General features: G+C 41.5%; 1 protein-coding gene across 4 annotated transcripts in view; it reads left to right on the top strand.

Moving 5' to 3' along the window:
• KLHL29 (kelch like family member 29) overlaps positions 1–21,786 on the top strand; it is a 406,206-nt gene that overhangs the window by 239,249 nt on the left and 145,171 nt on the right. For 3 of the 4 annotated variants that reach the window (XM_048297613.1, XM_048297610.1, XM_048297611.1), the window contains exon 4: positions 19,061–19,174. The exons of the other annotated variant lie outside the window; for it this stretch is intronic. In XM_048297613.1, coding sequence (XP_048153570.1) covers positions 19,061–19,174 — 114 coding nt within the window. The remainder of the gene's footprint in view (positions 1–19,060; positions 19,175–21,786) is intronic. 4 annotated transcript variants of the gene reach the window in all.

Here is a 21,786-nt window from a genome sequence, read left to right as displayed (position 1 = left end):
GAAGAGCATCTGGAGAGGTTTAAGTGGTGATGGAGAGGAGGATGGGATGGCAGTGTAGAAGGGCAAAGTGTATTAGAAAGTAGGTTGTATTTACAGTCATTAAGATTTAAAGAATTGTTGTATCTCAATAGTGCAGAGCTGATGTTTGCTTTTGCTTTTACCTTTTAGAACAGACAATTTTAGTAAGGACTGGTTACTTCAAAGGTAGCTTAAAAGTATTTATGAACTTGTCATGTGTCTGAAGTCTTCTCACCTCCATGAGAAAACAAGAAAATTCTTAGCTCCAGGTCATTTTCTGGAAGAGTGGAGGGATGGCAGGGCAACTGGTTGGTTGTCTGCAGGGAGCAAGACCTGCTATAAGGCAGCTTACTGTTTTAAGTAGGGTGAAGAGTGTTTGATGGAAGAGGTGTGAAAGGCATTCAAAGAAACATCCCAGGGTATTTCTGCTGAAGTGCTGGATATTTTCTCTCTTTCTGCATCACAGTCATCACTGCTGAACAAAGCACCCATGTTCCTCCATAGCTTTCTTTAGAGGGGATAAAAAAAAAAGATAACACACAAAAAGACATCGGAAATAAGGACTTTTCTTTCCTCTTTTAAAAAATGTTAAGTTTTTTTTTTTCCAATGAATATGTGTGGCTGATCTTATTTCAAAGCCACTTTGAAATTTTGGAGAAAAGGAGGCTCAGGGGGGAGCTTATCTACAACTCCCTAAAAAGAGGTCATATCCAGGTGTGGGTCAGTCTCTTCTCCCAGGTAACAAGTGGCAGAATGAGAGGAAATGGCCTCAAGTTACACCAGAGGAGGTTAAGATTGGGTATTTCCCTGAAAATGTGGTCAGAGGTTGGAATAGGCTGCCGACAGAAGTGGTGAAATCACCGTCCCTGGGAGTGTTCAGAAAGTGTGTGGATGTGGCACTTGGGGATGTGGTTTAGTGGTAAACACAGCTGGGTTAACTGTTGGCCTCAATCTTCCAGGTCTTTTCAACCTTAATGATTGTATGACTTTAGAGGGGTACATGATGGATGGATGTCGCTGTTTTATCGAGAACCGGCGAGAAACGACACAATCCAAATCCAAGGAGAAAAGGAATTATTTTATTATTTACAAGCTAGGTTATATACCTTTGTACGTGAGAGAGCGTGATATGATTGGTCGCTTGACCAGCCACCCCCTAGAGGGATTGGCTGAGATTCTCTAACACCCATTCAAAGTATTTTTTCCAGAGTACCAAAACAAGGCTGGAAATAAACCCAGGTGCAGAGATCGAGAATTAGTTTACAAAACTGTCTTTCACTGTCTCTCAGCTAAAGCATGAGAAAGAAAAACTTCGCAAAATGCTTCAGCAGCTGGAAAATTCCTCTGCTCCTGCCTTTTAGCATCCACAGATGAAAATTTCATTGCAAATGAAAAGAACTTGTAAGTTAAAAAGAAAAAATTTGAAAGATATGTTGAGTTGTATTGTAACCAAGTTTGTTTCTCACCATTTTTATTGATATTATTTTTACAGTAGAGAAACTTCTTTAGTGGCAAATCTTGTGGTTTGTGACATAACTAAAGCCATTTAGAAGTTTATTCTTCTGTGACTAAACTTTCATCTGTCAGAATGTGTGTCAAAACACAAACATTGACATCTGGAATGCTGAAGCTCATGAAAAATCTCACCATTTAGCTGGAGGCAGAGCATGCAGTTAAACTTGTTGAATCAAAGTTTACAGTAGGCAATCAGCATCACCTCCCTGCCTGTAAGGGTCATTTGTTGGTGTTCAATAATAAAAAAAGAAAAGACAAGAAAATGTTAGGTACAGTTAAGACTTTGCGGCCGGTGACTATTATTTGCTTCTCTAAATCCTTTTGTTTCCAGAGAAAAGTTCAGCAGTTGGCAAAAGCAATACAGGCAGCACAACTGTTGTGTTTAATACTGAGAAATTGGTCAGGAATTAATGCTTAGGTAGTTGCATGTTTGCAAGTGACAAAGAAGGAATATCTGCTGTAGAAAAGTGTAGTTTACCAGGGTTCATTTGTGTGTATAAATACAGATGTGTGTGCAGACGCACAGTGGCAAACAGCACTGGGAACCAAAAGGTGTCTCCTCTTGAAAGGAGTAGGGGAGCCTTCAGTTAGACTACGGAGCATCTAAAACTCATGAAAGATCAGGTAAGATCACCTAAACTCATCCCTGTCATTCACAGCCATAAAATACCTTGTTTTAAAGAACCTGTTACTCAGTTTTTTCCTGTTCTGGTTTCCCTCACTGAGTGCTGGGCTTGCTTCCCCAGGAGTCTCACAGGGGTTGCACCTTAGCATTGCCAAAGGAACAGCACAGTATGGATAAAAAACATAAGGGATCTTTATGCCTTAGCGCCCACATTTCCCATGGTATAGATTGTGACCAAGTGATACAGGGCTTTCACCAAATTACCTCATACTCTAGTGATTTTGCTGAAAGATTTGAGGCTGTGTGTGTCCCATAGTGCTTATTTCTCTTCAGCAGACAGTGAATACTGCCTTTCCTTAGATAGAAACACGCAGTAGTTTTGTCTCTGTAGATGGGTGTTACGTTCTTAGAAATCAGGGAGCTCATCAAGCCCAGACTAATCTCAGATTTTCCCCAAGAAGTTCTCACACAAGGACACACTCTCAGAGCATGAGCAGTAGAGCACTACATCTGAGGAGGGTCTGCTCTCAGGTTCCCCAGCTCCATTCCTAATGCCAGAGTGGAGAACTAAATTAGTATCCATGGTAGAAGAACACTGACTTAGGAGTCACTCAGTCACCTGGACATATACAAGCCCACGGCACCAGACAAGGAGAGAGCAGTGACAGTCACTGTGACCTAAGCAAGGCTTTTGGCAGGTCTCCCATAGTACCCTTGTATGCAAATTGGAGCTGCTATTTCTGGATTTTGGATAGTCGTGTTGTAAGGTGAGTGAAAAATTGACTGGAGTATGAGTCTTGAATGGTTGTGATCATGGCATGAAGTTGGTGACTGGTTCCTGGGAGTTCCTCAGGGGTCTGGCATAGGCAGACTCTTCTCTGAGGAGCACAGCAGGAGGAGAGGAGGCAACAGTCACAAGCTGCAGCAAGGGAAATTTCAATTAGATATTAAAACCAAAATTAGGTGGTCAAATACTGAAGCAGGCTGCCTAAAGAAGGTGTAGCCATCCCCATCCTTGAAGATATTCCAGACTCCACTGGGTAAAGCCCTGAGCAACCTGATCTGTCTTTGAGGCTGGCCCTGCTTTGAGCAGGAGGTTGGACCAAACGGCCTTAAAGTGACCCTTCCATCTTAAATTTTGCTATGATTTTATAAACCACAGGACAAAAGTTATATTTAGGAACATCTCTAGTAGCCCGGATTCTCATTTAAATGTAAAACACTTAACACTGACTTTGGGGCAGAGCAGGATCTATTTTAAAGTCTCTTCTGTTATTTTGTGTCTGGGGCCACAATGCCTGCAGATACCTATGGCAGCTGGTGAAGGGTCAGTAGCTCTGACCAAGGAAGCTGTGACCGGTCCGGAGAGATGGTCCTGTGGAGGATCGTCTTCCCTCAGCCCGGTGTCTTCCCTCAGCCCGGTGTCTTCCCTCAGCTGCTGGCCAGGAGGGCCCGTGCAGAGGCTGTCAGCTCTTTAGTGATTGTCAGCTCGTGATTCCAGCTCAGCTCTGCAGGGCAGCCTCCAGGCCAGACCAGAGAGAGACGAGAGGCCCGTGTAGCTGTTCTGCACGAGGCAGCTTTATTGGTCCGGCGAAGGGGAGCCAGGGACGAGCTCTCTCTGCCCTGGCAGGGGCAGGGGGCTAGCTTTATAGGGATACAGGGGGTGGATGTCAGAGGGTAAAGGCCAGTGGGCTACAAAGGATCTGCATAGGGTCTCCCAGAGGATTCTCGGTTTGTCTTCTCGCCGTAACTGAAAAGTGGCTGCCTTTCCAGGGGAGTTCTGCTGGGAGATTGAGCAATCTCCTTATCTCAGCAGATGTCCCTCCAGGGCAGGGGCTGGGCATACCCTACGGATATCTTCTTGGAGTAAACTGTGCTGCTTTAATGGACTTCCCAGTAGTGCAGGGACTGATGTTGAACCAAGAACAGATGGAGCAGAATTCCAGGGCAGATGATTAAATATCATGTTCATAAGACAGCCTGAGTGCTTAGAGCCTTCTACTCACAAATGAGGTCTGAGATCTTTGGTTGCCCTTTCTCTCCACTGTGCACTGAATTTGGCATGTAAAAAGGTAGTCTGAGAGTGATGATACCAAGCCAGCTGGAGGTCAGGAGGAGATGCTGATGGGTGAGGTATCTTTCCTGCTGTCCCTCAATATAAAAAGTTAACATTTAATTGTTGCAACTGCTTTTACTGCAGGCTCTGATGTTGAACAATTGCCTCATCAATTTCTAACTTTGTACCTGAACTCCAAGGGTCAGATCTATACGTGGTAGAGCTGCTGCCTTCACTAGGTTTCTGCTAGGTTTTGGGTTGACCTGAGCTATGCTCTGCTGTTGTCTAGTAGCAAAGCTTGAAATTTTTGGAATTGCTCAGCAGTGCAGCTGCTGCACAGAGAATTACAGTGGTTTCAGTGTATCCTGCTTTGCTGAAGGCCACATCTCACCTGGCCAAACAGCAGTTTAATGGCAAAGCCAATTTTAAATGCTCTGTGTTAAAGGTGCCTGAATTCACCCTGATCACTTTCCATTCTTTTTGAAGCTGTGACCTTTTATTTGCTCCAAAAGCCAGTTGGAGAGGGGAAAGATCATAGAATCACAGAATGGGTTGGGGTGGAAGGGACCTTAAAGAACATCTAGTTCCAATTCCCCTGCTGTGGGCAGGGGCATCTTCTATTCAACCAGGTTGCTCAGAGTCCCCATCAAGCCTGGCCTTGAACACTTCCAGGGATAAGGCATCTGCGGCTTCCCTGGGCAGCCTTTTCCAATGTCTCACCATCCTCACAGTGGAGAATTTTTTCCTAACATCTAATCTAAATCTCTCCTCTTTTAGTTTAAAGCCATTCCCTATCCACCTGTTTAAAGATGTGGTAAAGATTTTAAGGGACTGTTGGAGAGTCCCTGGAGACAGAGATTGAACAGTATTTTCATAATTATTCCACAGACTAGTCTGCCTGACGTCAGTGTGATTCATGCAAGGTCATTACAATATATCTTAGTATCTGAATAGACAGTGGGAACAAGATGCTGGGGGAAAAAACCTGTTAAATGTCTGGTTTTGGTATAAACTACAAACAGAATCATAAATAAATTGTTAGGTTCTGTCTTGAGAAGTTGGGGTGAAATAAGGTGGAAGGCACATAAAGAAAACCCCATGTTTTCATAGGCCATTGTCATCTTGTTTGATACAGATTATCTGTAAAGCTACAATTTGATGATAACCAGCACAGTAGTAAAACTGTGTAATAAATAATGAACAAAATATAGAGCGCTTGGTATAATTGAAACAGGCAAACATTTATGACCTAAACTTTTGTTAATGCCTCTGCCTCTTCTAAGGGGAGCGGTGAGGATTGCCACCTATTTCTAAATGCAGATATTTTGCAGAGTGATTTCTTTTTGCCTGCTCCCCCGCACCACTTCTCATTGCATCTCTTATTCCTCTTGAATAACTATATTGCATTTTGTACAATAAATGGCATTTGAGCATGTATTGGAAATGACCAGGATTGGTATTAGAAATTAAATAAAATATTACCTTTTTTTTTTCCCTTTTTGTAAATTGCTCCAATGGTAGAAAATTAACAGTAAATTGATAGAGAAAGGTAAGCACAGATCCTTTAAATCATAGTGAAGTTTTTGGCATTCAAGCTAGAAGTGTCTCAATTTAACACATCATTGGTTTGTATTATTAGAAATTTCATTGGTTTGTGGAGCGTATGATGGTTATGCTCTAAAATTGAAAGTACATAGACTCAGGACTTCCACAGTAGGCTGAGCTCTCACGTGGTTACTGATCAGTGTGCAGCAACTGCCATGGCTTGTTAATAAGCACAGGCAAACCACCATTAAAACCCTACTTGCCGCTGTATAGAAAGATTTTTAACAGTACTTATTTTCTTGTTTATAGTTCCATATCAATCATGAAATGGGAACTGAGAGACCAGTAAATGTCATTTGCCACTTTTCGAGTGGCATGAATTTATCATCTTCATTGCATTTCATCACATTCATCTGTTTCCTTCCAAACAGGAGTAGGGGATTAGAGTGGAAATGTGTCTTGAATCATTAAAAGAAACTGCTTAAAATAGTAGGGTAAATTAAGCTAGAAAACTTGTTTCAGTTAATACTTAGTCAGTGTGATCCAAACTCTTCTCGTACCGTTTTGAACCTTGTTCCCTGAAAATTATCCTAGAACCCCCCCATAATAGGAGAGATACTTGGTTAAATAGTAAAATATTTTTAGATGCTTGCTAAACTTTAAGAGGGTCTTTATTTGCCAATTTTTATGGCTGCCTTCTCCACGGTATATTTGGTGGGCACTTAACAAGGGTTTATTATGTCTATAAAGTCCTAGCATGATATTTATTCCTTGTCATGTGCAGACTATGTTAAATGTACCTTCTGTCACGATCATGAGGCTGGTTTTATTCAGATGGTGGTCTTCCCATCTGTGGGGAATAAGAATTTCTCCACTTTTGTGTGCTTTTAGGAAGTAATTACTCGGGACTTAAGATACGGTCTTTGCCTTTTCCCTCGATGGGGTGGACTCGTCTGTTGTTAGCCTTTTGCTCTTAAGGCCTGATGTTCTTCATTGTTCCTTGCTGAATAAAAATTTCTAAAATGCTTGTGCTGATGTAGCAGAAGAAGCTGAAATTCTGAAGCACAGGTGGTTTCACTGGCTCGTCCCAGTAGTGCCCTGTTGGCAGGGCAAAGCAGCATGGGCTCTGCTGGGGACACGGCTGGTGACACGGCAGCTTGGGTAGGTGATGCTTGGAATGCTCTGCAGTCCTGTAGCACAATGGGACATAGGCATGGCATGTCACCAGGCTGGGTAAGGACGCTGTTGTGCCTTTATCAGCTAATTGCAGGTCTTAGTCACGGGATGGAAGAGTGTTTGCAAAGCACTTGGGAAACCAAGTAGCAAAGGGGATGCCAGATTGCTTCTTTCTCATATCTGAAAGCTCCCAAGAAGAGCATAGCTGGAGCAGTTAGCAAGTTGGACCTGCCCTGCAGGTTGCAAATTAAATAGTCTCATTTAATCTATTCCATGTACTAAAATACCTCCACATCTGAGAATGCTCAAATCCAGACCCAGTACAGCCAGGCAATTCATTACGAGGTGCAAATCCTACCACAGTCATGCAGATATTTTTGGTCAAGGATGCTGTGACTCAGGACATGGTTCCTTTAGCACAAAGAATATCAGCACCATCTACACTCACATTGAGACATTGCTCTGCAAAGCCCTTTTTTTAATGGAGCCAAAACTGGGATATGAATGAGTTGTACTTGAAAGCAATTGTCTCTCTGCTTTTAATTAATTAGTACTGGTTGAATACTACTGGTTGAATAATGTATTTAATGAATAATGCTGTTGTCCATCAAATAAATTATTCAATTAATCTTTCTTTTTTTTGCATTAGCTAAACACTTCTATAGAAGTTTGCAAATATCCGTTGGATAATCTATTAGAATGATGCATTGCTTTTCAAATATACGATACAACAAATAATTTTATCTAGTATTCAGCCAAGTTTTCCCTTAATTAAAATTTGCATGTATATAACAACTGTGCCTGAAGAATCACAAAGACTTTAGGTAGTAGCAGACAAGAGGTGGAGAGAAGTGTTTCTGTTATTTTGGGTGATTTATGTTTTTTAGCTGCTGTATTGTGTTCTAAGAGTATGTCAGGGATAGCAAGAGTTCTGAAGAATCTCTTTTTTCTTTTTCTTTTTTTTTTTGTTTAATAGAGTTACTTTTAGACTGATCTCCAAATAAATTATATACATTTTACCAGTGAAGTGCAGCCACCCTTGCAAGAAAAGTGGTTGGCAGTCAGTTCATTGTTCAAGGGTGGAGAATGAAGAAACAGAGACTGAGGAAAAGAGCCAATTCCACCACGGATAGATTCACATGGCAGCTTCTGACATGCAGAGAGCTCTCACTCCTATCAAACAGCTCAAAGAGCCCATCTTAGAAGGGCTGACTACTCCTGTGAGGGTCCATAATTGCGGGTGGCTGGGGACCCAGCCTCCAGAACTAGTATTTACACCAGTAATGTGCATAGGCCCACCAGATGCCTGGACAATAACAAAAAGATTTGGTCAAAGCTCTAGTATGAGTAGAGTGATGGCTGACCACTGCTTCCTTCAGACATCAACACCAAATCTTGTGGGCATGCACAGATACTGGGGCTGGGAGGCAAAAGGGAATGTGGCCAAACCCCCTGTCCAACCTGCATCCCCTGCCTCATTTCTGCTGACATTCCAGTGCACCCATGTCCCATTTTTGGAGGTGACAAGCCCGCCAAGTCTGGCTTTCAAAGGCCCTTAGGTGCCTCTGGATTTTCAAGCTTCAGGTTTGGCCACCCTAACTCCATCTCTGTGGACTTAGGCAGAAATCAAGGGCCCTCTCTACCTCGGCTATTATGGAAATCCCTACGGTGCCTCCCTGTGTTATTAAAGACACCTGACTACCCCTGAAATGTGGCCCTAGGAGGCATGGCCAGCTGTGGTGGTCAGCCTGGATGGTCCCATGCTGAGGTGCTCTGGGAGGTGAGTGTCCTGTCCCTCAGGGAATGGGAGGCTTTAGCTGTGGAAGAGTGGAGCTCTGGTGCCCAGGTTGGCCCACTGAGCATTTTACACTAAAATTCACTTAAATAAAGGATGAAAAGCCAGTCCTGTTTTGATTTACAAGAGGAAGGAAGTCTTTTACTCTTGCAGTTACATTTTTCTTTAGCTTACAGTTAGTAAAATGAAAGAATAATTTAGAGGTTCAGAGGATCTCCATGAAGTATGAAATAACCCAGTCACTGCTGCATTTGGGGACCTTGAAGACAGTCAAGGAACTAGGATTGAGGCCATTAAGGTCATCTGGTTTTTTCTCAGTAAAATCCAGTGGGTTTTGATGTTTAGCAACTTGGTAAGGAATGCTTTTTAAAGGAAAAAAAGTCATTTATTCAGGAATTTAAGTCCTGGGCTTTATTGCTAACCCTTGGGAAAGGTTTTGTAACAGCTCACAGTCTCTCTAGTGTTGAGTGTCTCTCAAAATGATGTAGGCTCTTGATCTAGCCAACTTGCCTGTATCTTTATATTAAAGTTGCACTTCTTATGATGGTGGATTTAATTGAATGCAAACAGAATTGTGTCTAGGTGACATGATCAGACTGTGTTATGCAAACTCCTACATTATGACATTCCTCTCACACTAACTAAAAGCTTTGTTGTAACATATTAATATAGAAAGGGTTATTTGTTTTGCTAGTAATAAAGGCTGTATATTTGCTGTTTAGAAGTAGTAATAAGGTTGACTTTTACACAACCTTGGGGAGAAAGTTGCGTTATATATTTACTTTTGAAGAGTTAAAAATTAAAAATGCATCTTGTGTATGTTCAGCTGAGATGAGAGCAAAGGAGAGTACATACAAATTCCATCAAATACAATTAGCATAATCAGAGGCTGGATGAGAGCCACAAATGATTGCACAAGGGGAAAAAAAGTAGTTCCTGGGATCTTGGTACATTGCCTGAAGCTGAAAGGGACACAAAGCAGTAGGAACTATTTTTACCCAAGGGCAATTTTTTTGCTGATACTGCCCTTGCAAGCAGCTCTTATTTTATTATTTTTATAGATTCTTTTTCTGCCTTAAATTTGTATACTGAATTATCCATGAGGATAAATGTCAGAGTGGATTAAGATTAAATTAGGAACTAGATACTTCAAAACAAAAAAAACATCCCTCCTTCCTATGTACTCCCTTTAGTTTAGTTTAGGGTGTTTTGCGGGGGGAGGACATTGGTTTTTTTCCCTGTAGATGCACTAGGCTGCAGCTACATAGAGTGTATTTTCCTTTGAATCTTTTTACATTCAGTTTTTCTGCACAGATAATTTAACTTCCAATATCCCATCTTCTTTGGTTTAGGTCATCATTTTCTTCATAGAGTTCCTGAATTTATTTCTTCTGCTTGTAATATAGCTGGATGATGTTCTTTGTCATTTTTTTCCCTTTTTCCCTCTGGTTCTGCTGCAGTGCACACGGGGGCATAGTCAGAGAGTTTACAATGGCTCCTACCATCTGGAGAGTGATGAGTAATTTAGACCACTTGTTATCCAGGGCTGCCAGACTCCAGCTTCTAACAGAGCCGACAGAGAGAAGTAGGCATGACACCAAAATTAGGTACCTGTATTACACTGTTTAGCTGCCACCCTTAGATCTTACCAAGTTAGTTATAATAGCCCTGTTGATGCTAGTGGATAAAAGCTCAGTGTTAAAAAATTCCCCCCATGTTGCACACAGAGGGTTTGCCTATCTGCAAGACAACCTTTTCCTTCTGTGCTTCTTTTTTTCGCAAACTGGTGCTTTTTTTCTGTCACTTTGTGTTTCATCTCTTGTTTTCTCATCATCTGCTCACCTCCCTTCCGCTCCCTCTGACACATGCAAATGCTCCAGAATACATGAATGCACTCGTACTTTATTAGTCTTTTCTCATATGCATACTTCTCTGGTTTTTATTTTTTGCTGGGCTTGCTTTGTTTGGCATTTTTTTACATTTTAATGCAAAATATGCTTAAGGGTGTCTATTTAAAAGTGCAGTTGTTTAAACACTCCAAATGGTCCCTTTGGGAAGGCAGAGGAGTGCAGGGAATACAGACGAAAGCGACTGATGATGACTTGTATGTAGCACATCTTCCTTTGCCCACAAAGCCATGTTTACAGCACTGATCTGACCAGTTTTTGGCTCAGAGCAGCTTCCAACAGTTGCTTAGTCTTTAAAATATTTTTTTAAATAAAACCCCAGTGCTTTCTCTCACTCTCTGGGTTCAGAGATCTTCTCCAAGAAAAATTCCAAGGGGCAGGAGTCGGTCAGTTGAGCACTACCAAGATGTTTTCTGAGAAGTAAGATTGCAAACACATACAGCTGGAAATAGAGCTCTCTTCCCATCGGGGAAACACCTGTTTTCTGAATACAGGAAAGATTTTGGGAGGTTTTAAAAGTGTTTTAGATACACCATTCTTTCCCTCTGGTACTCTTTCAGTTTAGATAATGCTACTGATGTCCCTGGGCTTAGAGCTCGAGGTAAGATGCTGTGCTGGGTGTGTGACAGCTTTTCCAGACGTGGAAATGTCACAAGTTTAAACCTCCTGTTTTATGCCCTATGCAGCTGTAAACCGGAATTTTATTCCACTGAGAAGGACAGATTTTTAGTTCACCAGTGGAGTTAGCTCTCCTGGCTAGTTCTGAAAGGGCTTGAACTCCCTCAAGCTTGGTGTTGAAAAGCTGTAGAGAGTCACATTTTATAGCTATTTTACTTTTAGTAATGAAATCTAAAAAAAAAAAAACGGAAATAAAACCGAGACCTACCTCGTTCAACCTTTGGTAAATAATTTCAATGTACAAATTTACTCATGAAAGAGAAGGAAATTAAAATATGTCTCTAGATGACTAGTTCCAGAGGCAAATAAATCATTTTTAAGTAACAGAAACAAGAGTATCTTACACTTTTCACCTCTTTAAGAATTACAAAGCTTTTTAGGCAGCAACTGCTGTATAAAATGTGATCAGGGAAAGCTGTTTCCACGTGTCCAGCTTGATGCTGAATGTGGCCATGATGCAGTGAAACAACATGGGACTGGATGAGAGGGCTCCCGCATCTCCTCAAAGCGAGAGGGGAATATTAGGCAGGCAAAAATGTAATTACTGGAGTTGAAATTGGGCCAAGACAACGGGAATGACAGCACATTCTTGGGAAATCAGCTCTTTGATCGTAAATCTGTGAAGCAAGCTTGCCAACCATATTGATTTTGGTAGTGGATTATCACTGACAGCCAGGATCTGCTGCCCTCCTGCTTAAAGCAGTGCCCTAATAGGTTTTTAGAAAAGCAGCCAGGGTAGTACGTAGAGAACAACTCCCAGGATATGTTCACCCCATCACAGATTCCCTGAGTGTGTTGAGTTGGCCCCTGGAGAAGTCCTGTACCAGTGTTCAATGCCAGGGCAGCGAGTCCTACATGTTTGGGAGGTGCTGGCCCCACACAGACCAGGTACAGGTGCGCTGTGAAATGTCCAACCTGCTGGCATCAGCAGCTCTCTGCAGGTGCCCATCCTTGTGCTGAGGCTGATCTGGCTCTGCTCTCTTTTCATCATGAGCTTTGACCAAAACGAAACGTGAGCAACGCCTGACCTGTGTGAAAGATTTTGCCTTCAAATTCTGCCTTTGGGAGACAGTTGCTGGCTTTACCAAATGTAAGACCCGGGTTTCAACAGCCGACACATTAGGTAGTGATACTTACAAGCTGCTGGCACTTTTGTTCTTAAATGAAATTGAGTACACCTATGAGGAGGCTGTTGGTTAAAATAATGAGATAAAACTTGAAAAAGTGCAAAATAATACCTGTACATCATCCAAAGTATCTTTGTGCGTGAAATGCATAGAGATTGTGCCCTGATTCTCAACTGACAATTCCGAGTCCTACTGTAATACAAATAATAACCAGATATTTAGGATAGATTAGAATTTACTTTTGGATCCATTAGCATTATTGTTAAATCTGACAAATGATTTAGAAAATGTATATGAATTCAAAGAGCCTGCTCATCATATTTTGTGACAGCTGGGTGAATACTTGACATCTTTGTGCTCTTAAAAGAACATATGCAATGACTCAATTTCATTTGTAGGGTTGAGGGAATTTATTTGCCTAATTTTGAGCCCACTAGCACATGATGGATTTGAAAGTTCAGTTCTAACAGGAATATAATTGGGTTCTCATTTCACTTAGGAGAGAGCGTGATAGAAAGGGTGAAGAGAGAGATAGAGACATGGGGAAAATAAAGTAAGAAAATGAAACTTAGAATACTCATGAAAAAAATTGCAATGAGATTGAAAAAAGAATGTAGTAAGGCAGAGCGTGAGAAAAAGCCTGTACATACAAATAAGTTACTCTTTAAGGGGGCAGAAGAGACAAAATAATACATTCTTAATCATAGTGCCAAATGTCTTTTGGCTGAGAAGAGCTGATGCTTTAAAATTTACTCATTGTCATAGCTGAAAACAAAGATAAAATATTAAGTCTTTAAGTTGTGGGAAGGGAGAGATGGATGTTTCTCTAAATACCTTCTCAAGCTCAGTAAGTAAAGCAGCTCATCAAGTGTTCAGTCTTGCAAGGACAGTCCTTCAGCATCAATACCTGGTGCAAACAGTGAGCTGCAAGGAAAGGCCACAGGGTCATGGTCGTACAAACCAGGTCCCATGGGTGAACATCAGCCTTGCTGACCAGCAGTGGTTGCCTCATGTCTCTGGTGGTTTCATTCGGGACAAAGACCATCTTACGCTCCAGAGGTCAGCTACCACTCACCACAACACTTAGCTTGGCCTGTTCCCTGCATGCAAGGAAAGTCCGGGGGTGATCACAAGTGCCCTCTTGGATGACAGGATGGGCGTGTTGTCTGCTGGCAGTTACCAACAGAGCATACCTAGAGATGGAAGTGACACTGTACCAAGTGATAGTGGGGGAGTCTTCCTGTACAGCTCCTGAATGCTTCATAAGAGACAAAGATTTGGATTTGTTGATTTGGATCTGACCTGCTTACACATGCATTGGCTTCTGTTGAGGTTACAGCAGCTCTTTTTCTTACTGTTTTGGAAAGCTGGGTAAACCCTCTGCTTTAGCCCCCAGTGTGCACAGTGGGATCAGTGGCAGTGTCGGTTTCTTCTCTCACTGTGCTGCTGAGTACTGCTGCCATGTGAGCGGCACATCCAGGCCAGTGTCCTTCCTTATCCCATGTAGCATGTGGGGCCAGGATTCACGAGCAGAACAGCGTGCCAGCATTCTAAAGTAGCTTTATTAACAGTCCTTAGGGAGTACCTCTCCACATCCCTCATTTATCTTTTAAATGAATCTCTTAGCACAAAAAGAGGGCAGGAATTGAGTTTGGTTTCAATCTAACTCAGCATTTATGTTTCCCCAATTACTTCCAAATGAGCTGGCTCCTGATGTCCCCAGCCTTTCTTTTGCCTGACATCAGACACAAAGTCCCTTTGCCGCTGGTCACTGATGGGTCCAGTTGAACCAGCATGAGCCCAAGGCATTTGAAGGTAAATCTCTGTTCAGTGCTGTAGGACCTTGTCAGCTACTTGAGATTTAGCTTAGTACATAGCAAATAGAAGTACTTCTCCTGTGGTACCTGTATTTACTTTCATTTTTAGGTAAGAACTACATTTTCAGCTATATCACTGGCAACTTTCATTAACACTCCTTGTTGAACAGTAGATTTTTCATCTTTGTGCTTTACTAACGTTGTAGAATTAAATGGGTTTTTCTGTCTTTTTGATTGTATCCTGATATTCTGTCACCTTTTGATCTCTGTGTAGTGCACATAGACTGTAAACTCCTTGAGGTACAGACTGCTGGGGAAGGAGGATGTATGGGGATGTATTTTTCTTTAGAGGGTGCCTACTGTGGCAGAGCCCCACATACTGTGGTACTGTGAAATAATAGTAATGGCATTATTATTATTATTATTATTATTATTATTATTATTATTTCTTCCACGTTGTAATACCCAGAAAACTCAATTTTGTTTAAAGCTTATTGAGAACTCTAGGAAGAGAGGGAAATGGCAACCTACAGACACAGCAAATGGCCTGAAGTACTAATACATTTCTGACTTTATACAGCAACTTCTCCTTAATCTGATCACTGGTTAATTTAATCCTGTTTCCTTTGATTGGATCCCCTGGAACCAAATAATTTGTATTGTGTTTTAGTCTGGTATTTCTGATCATTGTCTTTGTTAATTTGATCAGAATTGATTGAACCAGTCATTGAAAATAAATGATATAATTAATCAAATGCAGCATTAGAAAAGCAGGCCCTCAGCAGGTCTGTTAGCTTTTACCTCTTGTTTTTCTTCCCCAGTACATGAAGCTTGGACTACTTTTAGAAGATGAACATTTTGTAACATCCACAGCTCAGTACTAGAAAGGGGAAGAGATACATACACATCTATATACATATGCTTATTTAATGAATGGAATGGAATGGAATGGAATGGAATGGAATGGAATGGAATGGAATGGAAGTAGTTCACTGGGAAGGGACCTACAGTTACCATTCAGTCCAACTTTATATCTTCTCTCAAAGCATCTTAATGTCACAAACTCAGTTACCCTTTCTGAGACAGGTGTGCTTGGTGGAAGATCTTGCTTAATGGCTCAACTTTCTTGCTAACTCAGTGATTTTAAGAAACTCAACATGTGATCAGTGTTTGAATTTGGCACAGAATCATTGATAAGCATAAAAAACAAGATATGTCTCTGTGCTTTGTTCTAATAACATGTGGATAAGCTGGTATAATCAGAGCTTGTCTGAAGCTAACAGTCACTCCAAAAACTGTGCCATAGGTGGAAAGGAATTTTGGATTCACAACAAAGATTATTTTGATCTCTATCTGTTGTGTGGAAAGCATGCTTCTTGGATTTTTTTTGGAGTAGGTCTGTGGCCCCATTTTGCTTCTTCTCTCATGCTGATCAATACTTGTGACCAGAGTCGGCCATTTTGATCTGCACTGTTAGATATTTATAGATTTGTGTTATAACTGAAGCTTTATTACAACAAACCAAGGCTCAGTTTGTCTTCTGGAGGCAATGGTTGCACAAGAACAGCTAGAACTCCCCTTGCCTCTTCTGAAAGGCACAGCAGGTTCAGCAGGGGACATGCCGCCTCTTAAGGGGTATTACCTGCAATGACCCAGGCTGACATGCCTGGCAGTTCACCCTGGGGGGACACAAGGACACTGTGTGCCCTGCACCCATCCTAGAAGGCATAGCAGCTTCTGATGGACCATGACCTGCAACAGCAGAGGAGAAGAATTAGGAAGATCGGATAACAACTTGCTGTTGTAGGTGAGGTATCCCTACCAAAGGTCATTTAATTTTAGCTTGTCCTTCCCTTCATGGCTTACAGAACCAACCTGTGTTATTTAGTGCTTACAATAACCCCTCTCTCTCTCCCTGTCACCTTGAAGTTTCTTGAGTGGGAGATTATTTTTAGAGGTGGTTTTACTTTAACTTCCTGGGAGCAAAGAGTGTGAGGTTTTATGCTTTTTGTGACATGAATTTTCTTTAAAAGATACATAACAAGGGATTTTCCAAAACAGAGAAGTCTTTGGCAAAACTCCCCAACCTTGCTGGATTTCCTCTTCTTAGTTCGTCCAGTGGTTCAAACTGGATGCCTAGAAGAATTCAATCTTAAAAGAATAAAAAGTAAAGGAATGTAAAGCAGTGAAGGAAATGTAAGTAGAGCTTAATCGTTATAGTACGCATTTATCCTTGGGTGACAGAGGACTGTTTAGCATCATGAGTTGCCATGAAAAGAGTAATACTGAAGGATTCACACCCAAAATCAGAATGAGGTGTTTGGAAAAAATGTGTGGCAATGTAGCACAATTCTGACAGGCATACTACTAACACTAGCCCAAGCTATACCATTATCAGTTTTGCTTTAAATCATGTGGCTGTGGACAGCAAAGTATGTCTAATAGCCATTTGGTAGATTTATATCTTGGGATGCAATGTTTGCCATAAATCTTTTAGAAGGATGGTGGTTGAGGCACCTGAGGCAGTCATGCTAGTCTACGAATCCGTTCTGCTGAAGGAAAACAGGAGGACTGGGCAACTTCCTAGTGGTAGCATGGAGATGTGGAAACAAAACAAGCAAGAATGCTTTGATGTAAAACCTACAGAGCAGAAAAATTGGAGAAAACAGTGACTGTGTTTCCAGCAAAACCATATATTAGCACTCTACTGTAAAGGACTGCCTCACTGACTGATCCTGCACTGAACTTCTTGTGTTATTAAAGCTCTGAATCTGAATGGAAACAGGGTTGTATCTGGAGACGTCCTTCCCAAAAAGGATCTTGCAGTCACGTCTGGTCAGAACAGCTTGGGGAATGTTTACCTTCTTTTAGGAACCAGCTAGGAGATTGATGGGTTTGAGCTGGTTTTGCACAAACTTAGTTTGAGTCTTAAAAGGCATTTTCATCTGTCTGCACAGAGAAAATGGTTTTAATAGAAGAGGAAAAAAGGTTTTAATAAGAATCATTGAGATACTTGATTTTGGGATAAAAGGGAACGCAGTATATTATTGTAGTATTTTTACTGTGGAATACATTTGTGTTTCTCCTACACAACCAAAAAAATTAACAAGACCAGTGCAATTACAGGAATACCCAGATTTTAGATGTTATCTTGGGTGTAGAAAAAGGGATGGATTATTAAAGTCTATAGTCTCTGAGAGAAATAGCACTCTAATGCTGTTTTTCACATCTGCATTTTAGTGACTGCATAACTTACCTTCATAAGACAGTCTTAATTGAACATTTCAGTAGAATTTGAATAAAGTCTAATATATCTGGGATTCCTCCTCCACTCCTTAAAATATGATGTGAAATTTATTAGTCTTAATGTACATATCCCAGAGCTAATTGTTTTATCTTGTAAATCAGTTTCTCATCTTTTCGATGGCTTTTACTTTCAGATATAAAGAATAAATAAATTCTTGATTGAAAAGTCATTTTTGTTTTGCAGTAGAAAAAGAGGGAAGGGGTCATCTTTATAAATGCAAAAGGATTTTTAGTTCTTTTTTAATTATTTACAAATGCTGAATTAAAGGACAGCAGAGTTTAAATTATGCATTAAATTAGCATGTTACTGATGGAAGTCATTCAGAGAAAGTTGAAATTTTTTAATTGCTGTGAGCCAAATTCAGCCACGATTTAATAGCTCAATTGATGTTGATGAACTTAAGGCAGTGATAAATCCAGACCTACAGGCTTATTTTTCTTTGTGCTGTGAAAGGTAAGCATGCTGTTTCTACAGTACTGACTGTCCTTTTGTTTGAGAGTTGACTGAGTATACTTTGATCCTTTTTTTAGAAAAAGAATTCTCTGTTCTCCCTTAAAGAAAGCTTCCTGAGACCTGGATCAGATTATGGAAAATAAAGTGAGCACACAAAAGTGCTTGTTAGAAAGTGAAATTTATGTGCAAACTAAATGTGCCCTTGATGATAGCCTTATTGATCAAGCCAACTTAATAAATCAGTAATATCACACAGCACTGTTCAACACTCACAGGCTTATATTGGTTTTCTTTTTTTTCCCCTTTCTTTTTATGTGCCTGCTGTGTAGGCAGAGAACATGCACTTTCCTGCCACGGAGTGTGTACTACAGTTGAAACATTGAGTTCAGAGGGCTTGAATGTAAAATGTCGGTATCCAATACAACAAAAAGGAACTTTTATAGCAGTAACTTAATACTGGGATTGGAGCCTTTTACTTCCTAAGTATTCCTCTCTTTCTAATGCTTCAGCCCTGATCCAGAATGAAATTTGGGGTCCTGTTTGGATAATTAAAAGAATTCCATGGGAAATTTGGCATGAAAATGCCATATGGAGTGACTTCTGAACCTAGCAATGGCCAGCATTTGCATTCAAGATAGATGTTTAGTTTTCAAGAAGTCTGCCTTTAGCTTGTTCTTCAATAGCTTTGCCAGTACACAAGGGCAACATTCTTTGTGCACCCTTGGGATTCTGGTCTGACAAGCACTTACTCCATTATTGCCCATATTTCCTTAAGCCCTCTGACAAAAGCACTTATGATGGACTGTATTTATCTGCCCGTGCCATGGGATGCCTGCAGGATCTCTGAGAGCCCTCTCGCATTGCGCAGTGCATGTTCTCTGTAGCTGCCGCGTTGTTCCCGATGCCGCGTGTTTTCTCCTCCGTCGTGAGATGATTTTGCATTCGTAGCTTTGCTCTGATTTGGGGTTGATCTGCATGCAGACCGTGTTAGCAGAGGAGGTTCTGCTCAGGCTAAAGTGGGGCTTCTGTGCTCGAACCCAGTGTCGTGCGCTGATGTCCCTGGTGTCCTGGAGCAGCAAGTGTCGCAGCCGGGACCTTGGTTCGATACCTCAGCTCCGTTCCCTGATGTTCTCGCTGAGAAATGAAGGCAGCTGGGTGAGTACCTGAGCCTCTGCTGGTGCAATTTGCCAAGACGGAATACAAAGTAGCATTTGTGAAGCACTTCTTGTCATTCCATGGTCCTGCATTCATTCCTAGCTAATGACTGGAGCACTGGTGTGAGAGCAGTGGTTGTACTGGGCAGTCAGCCACCAGAAAGAAATAGATACCACCTGTAGTCAATTCACAACCTTTTTCTATCCCTTCTTTCTGTCTCCTTTTCCATAATCTCATTCCTTCTCTTTCCTTCATTAACCTGCATCTAATGTGGATGATGAGCCTTAGAAAGGGTTAATGAGACAGAAGCAGTTGACCCTTTCCCCGTTTAGAGTTATCTTCCACTGCATTGTCAAAGCTTGGGAGTTTGGGCTGTCTTATTTATGAGAGTAGCCAAGGCTCAGTCCAGGAAAGCTGGGGTTGATTTTGGTGGTGGGAAGAAGCTGGACATGCTCATACCTGTGCCTTCACTACCAGCTCACAGACTGGGTAGTGAGAAGCTCTGCTCTGCATGGAGCCAGGATCACAGCTGGGTAAAGGTACTGATGCTGTGCTGGTCTGGGACTCCTGTGAATGGGTGGAATGCACCTCACTCGAGAGAGAAGCAGCAATGTGTTTCACTGAGTTAGTTCAGTGAGTTCAGTGGAATTCTAAAAAGTTTAACAGTGGTTTACAAAGGTTAAATAAGTTTGATGGCGAGGTTCACCTTACTAATTCCTGCATGAAAGAAGTGCACAGATGCAAACTGAGTTAGAATCAAGTTAGATTGCACCTGGCTGCACCCAAGTTCCACCACTCTGTACCTCATGACCCATTGGGAGAGTCTTCCTTACCATTTTGCATCCTTGGTCTCTGTGCAAAACATTCTGAGTCTCAGACTTAGACAAAGGTCTATATCTAATGAAAGAAGTACAAAGAGTGAGGAAGAGCCTCCTGTTGAGTCACAAGGTTCAGAGTGGACCCGCTTGCTTTCTAAACTCCTTATGGAGCCTTGGTGCAGTTAGGTCCAATCTTAGTCTCAGACTTGGACAATGGGTATATCTAATGGAATTATCTATAGTAAGTTTATAATAATTAATATTGAGCAGCTACATGAATTAGTAATATTTCATTAGTATTAATTTAGGTTCTTGACAGATCTGCCGTTAGTTAAAGGTCTCTCTGTCTCAAGGAGCCTCCTTGAGAGGTGTCCCAGCTCAAGGAAAGATCACCACCGAGCAACCAGGCTGCCTGGCCAGAAGAGCTCAAGAAGGCTCACTTAGGCTGTCGTATATATGGAATAAAGTGGTTGGCTTATAGTCAAATTGCATGCAATGGAAAAGGTGTGCATGAGTCTCCTTGTATCTGCAAATTTCTTTGCTCCTTGATTAATGAGTCGTGAAAAAGCCACCAGCTATTCATGTGTTAATCACATGATCAGTGTTCCAAGCTCATGTGCATCGATGCTCACTTGTGTCACTGTTTCCTTCATGGTTTTTCAGAGAACAAGTTGAAGCTAGAGAAGTTCTTGGCCTGGACATGGATCAGACCTTTACTTCCTTCGCAGCCTGTACCAAACTACCACAGTTTGTTTAAGGGGTGGAGTGCATCCATCACAGGGATGTGGGCCCACCTGGGGGTCTCCAAGCCTGTGTCATTAACCTCGAGGTGGGGATGTTCTTAAATCCTCTGCAAAGCAAGAGCAGGTGCAGACTTTACCCCACTGCTAAGCCGTGTGTCTCTGCAGGCTGTGCCATAGTGCTCCGGAGCTCACACTAACTGGTGGCTTCTTGCTGGATGGTGTTTAAGGAGTTTAAATATTGAATTATTCTCTCTGTTCAAGAGGGAACTAAGACTTCTTTTGTCTTTTATGCAGGGTAGTAACATTTTTCCTATGAGTTAACTGTATTACTCTCTTTCTTGTGGCTCCCACATTAGTTTTGGGAAGAGAAAAACAACGCTGTGTCATTGCAGAATTGCCTGGTGATGGGAACTGTAAGGTAGATGAGTTCTTATCTCCACCCATGAGCAAGTTCTTGAGTGAGGTTTTACTGCAGGACTGTTCTTTCTGTTCCTCTTGCACACTGGCTTGTCAATATCTCTTAGGTTTTTAATACATTACAGTACATCCATCTCTTAAAACAGTAGTTTAATTTCTGTAGCCCAGCCACACAGCCAGTGCTATGGAGATATTGCTATCATCACTGCATCTTTAAAAGCTCTGCTTCTGTCCTTAAGAGCTTCTTTGGCCATGGACTAAACTCAGAAATATATTTGGGTCCTGTCCAGCGCCATATAGGAATTTACTCCAGATGAAGATTTATCCCTGTACAGTTCAGATTTTACATGCGTGTTTCATGCACACAATATCTGTTTCATGCAATATTTAACAGTGTGAACTACAAATTAGGCCATAAACTCTTTGGTGCAGAGACCACTAAACTTTTTAGAGCATCAGATACATTCAGACTTTAAACCTAACCAGGGCCACCAGTCATTACCAGTTAGAGGCATAGAGAACAGCTTTAAAAGGAACTCCCTCATTAAACTGAAGTTGCTTTTACCCATGACAGGCCATAAAACCTAAATCTGTGGGAGGGAATGTTTGCCTCTGTGCATGCATGCATCTTAAC

This window comes from Corvus hawaiiensis, chromosome 3 (genome assembly GCF_020740725.1).
Source record: "Corvus hawaiiensis isolate bCorHaw1 chromosome 3, bCorHaw1.pri.cur, whole genome shotgun sequence".
NCBI lineage: Eukaryota > Metazoa > Chordata > Aves > Passeriformes > Corvidae > Corvus > Corvus hawaiiensis.
The sequence above is the reverse complement of the archived record's forward strand: the minus strand, read 5'-3'. Positions and strand labels throughout refer to the sequence as shown.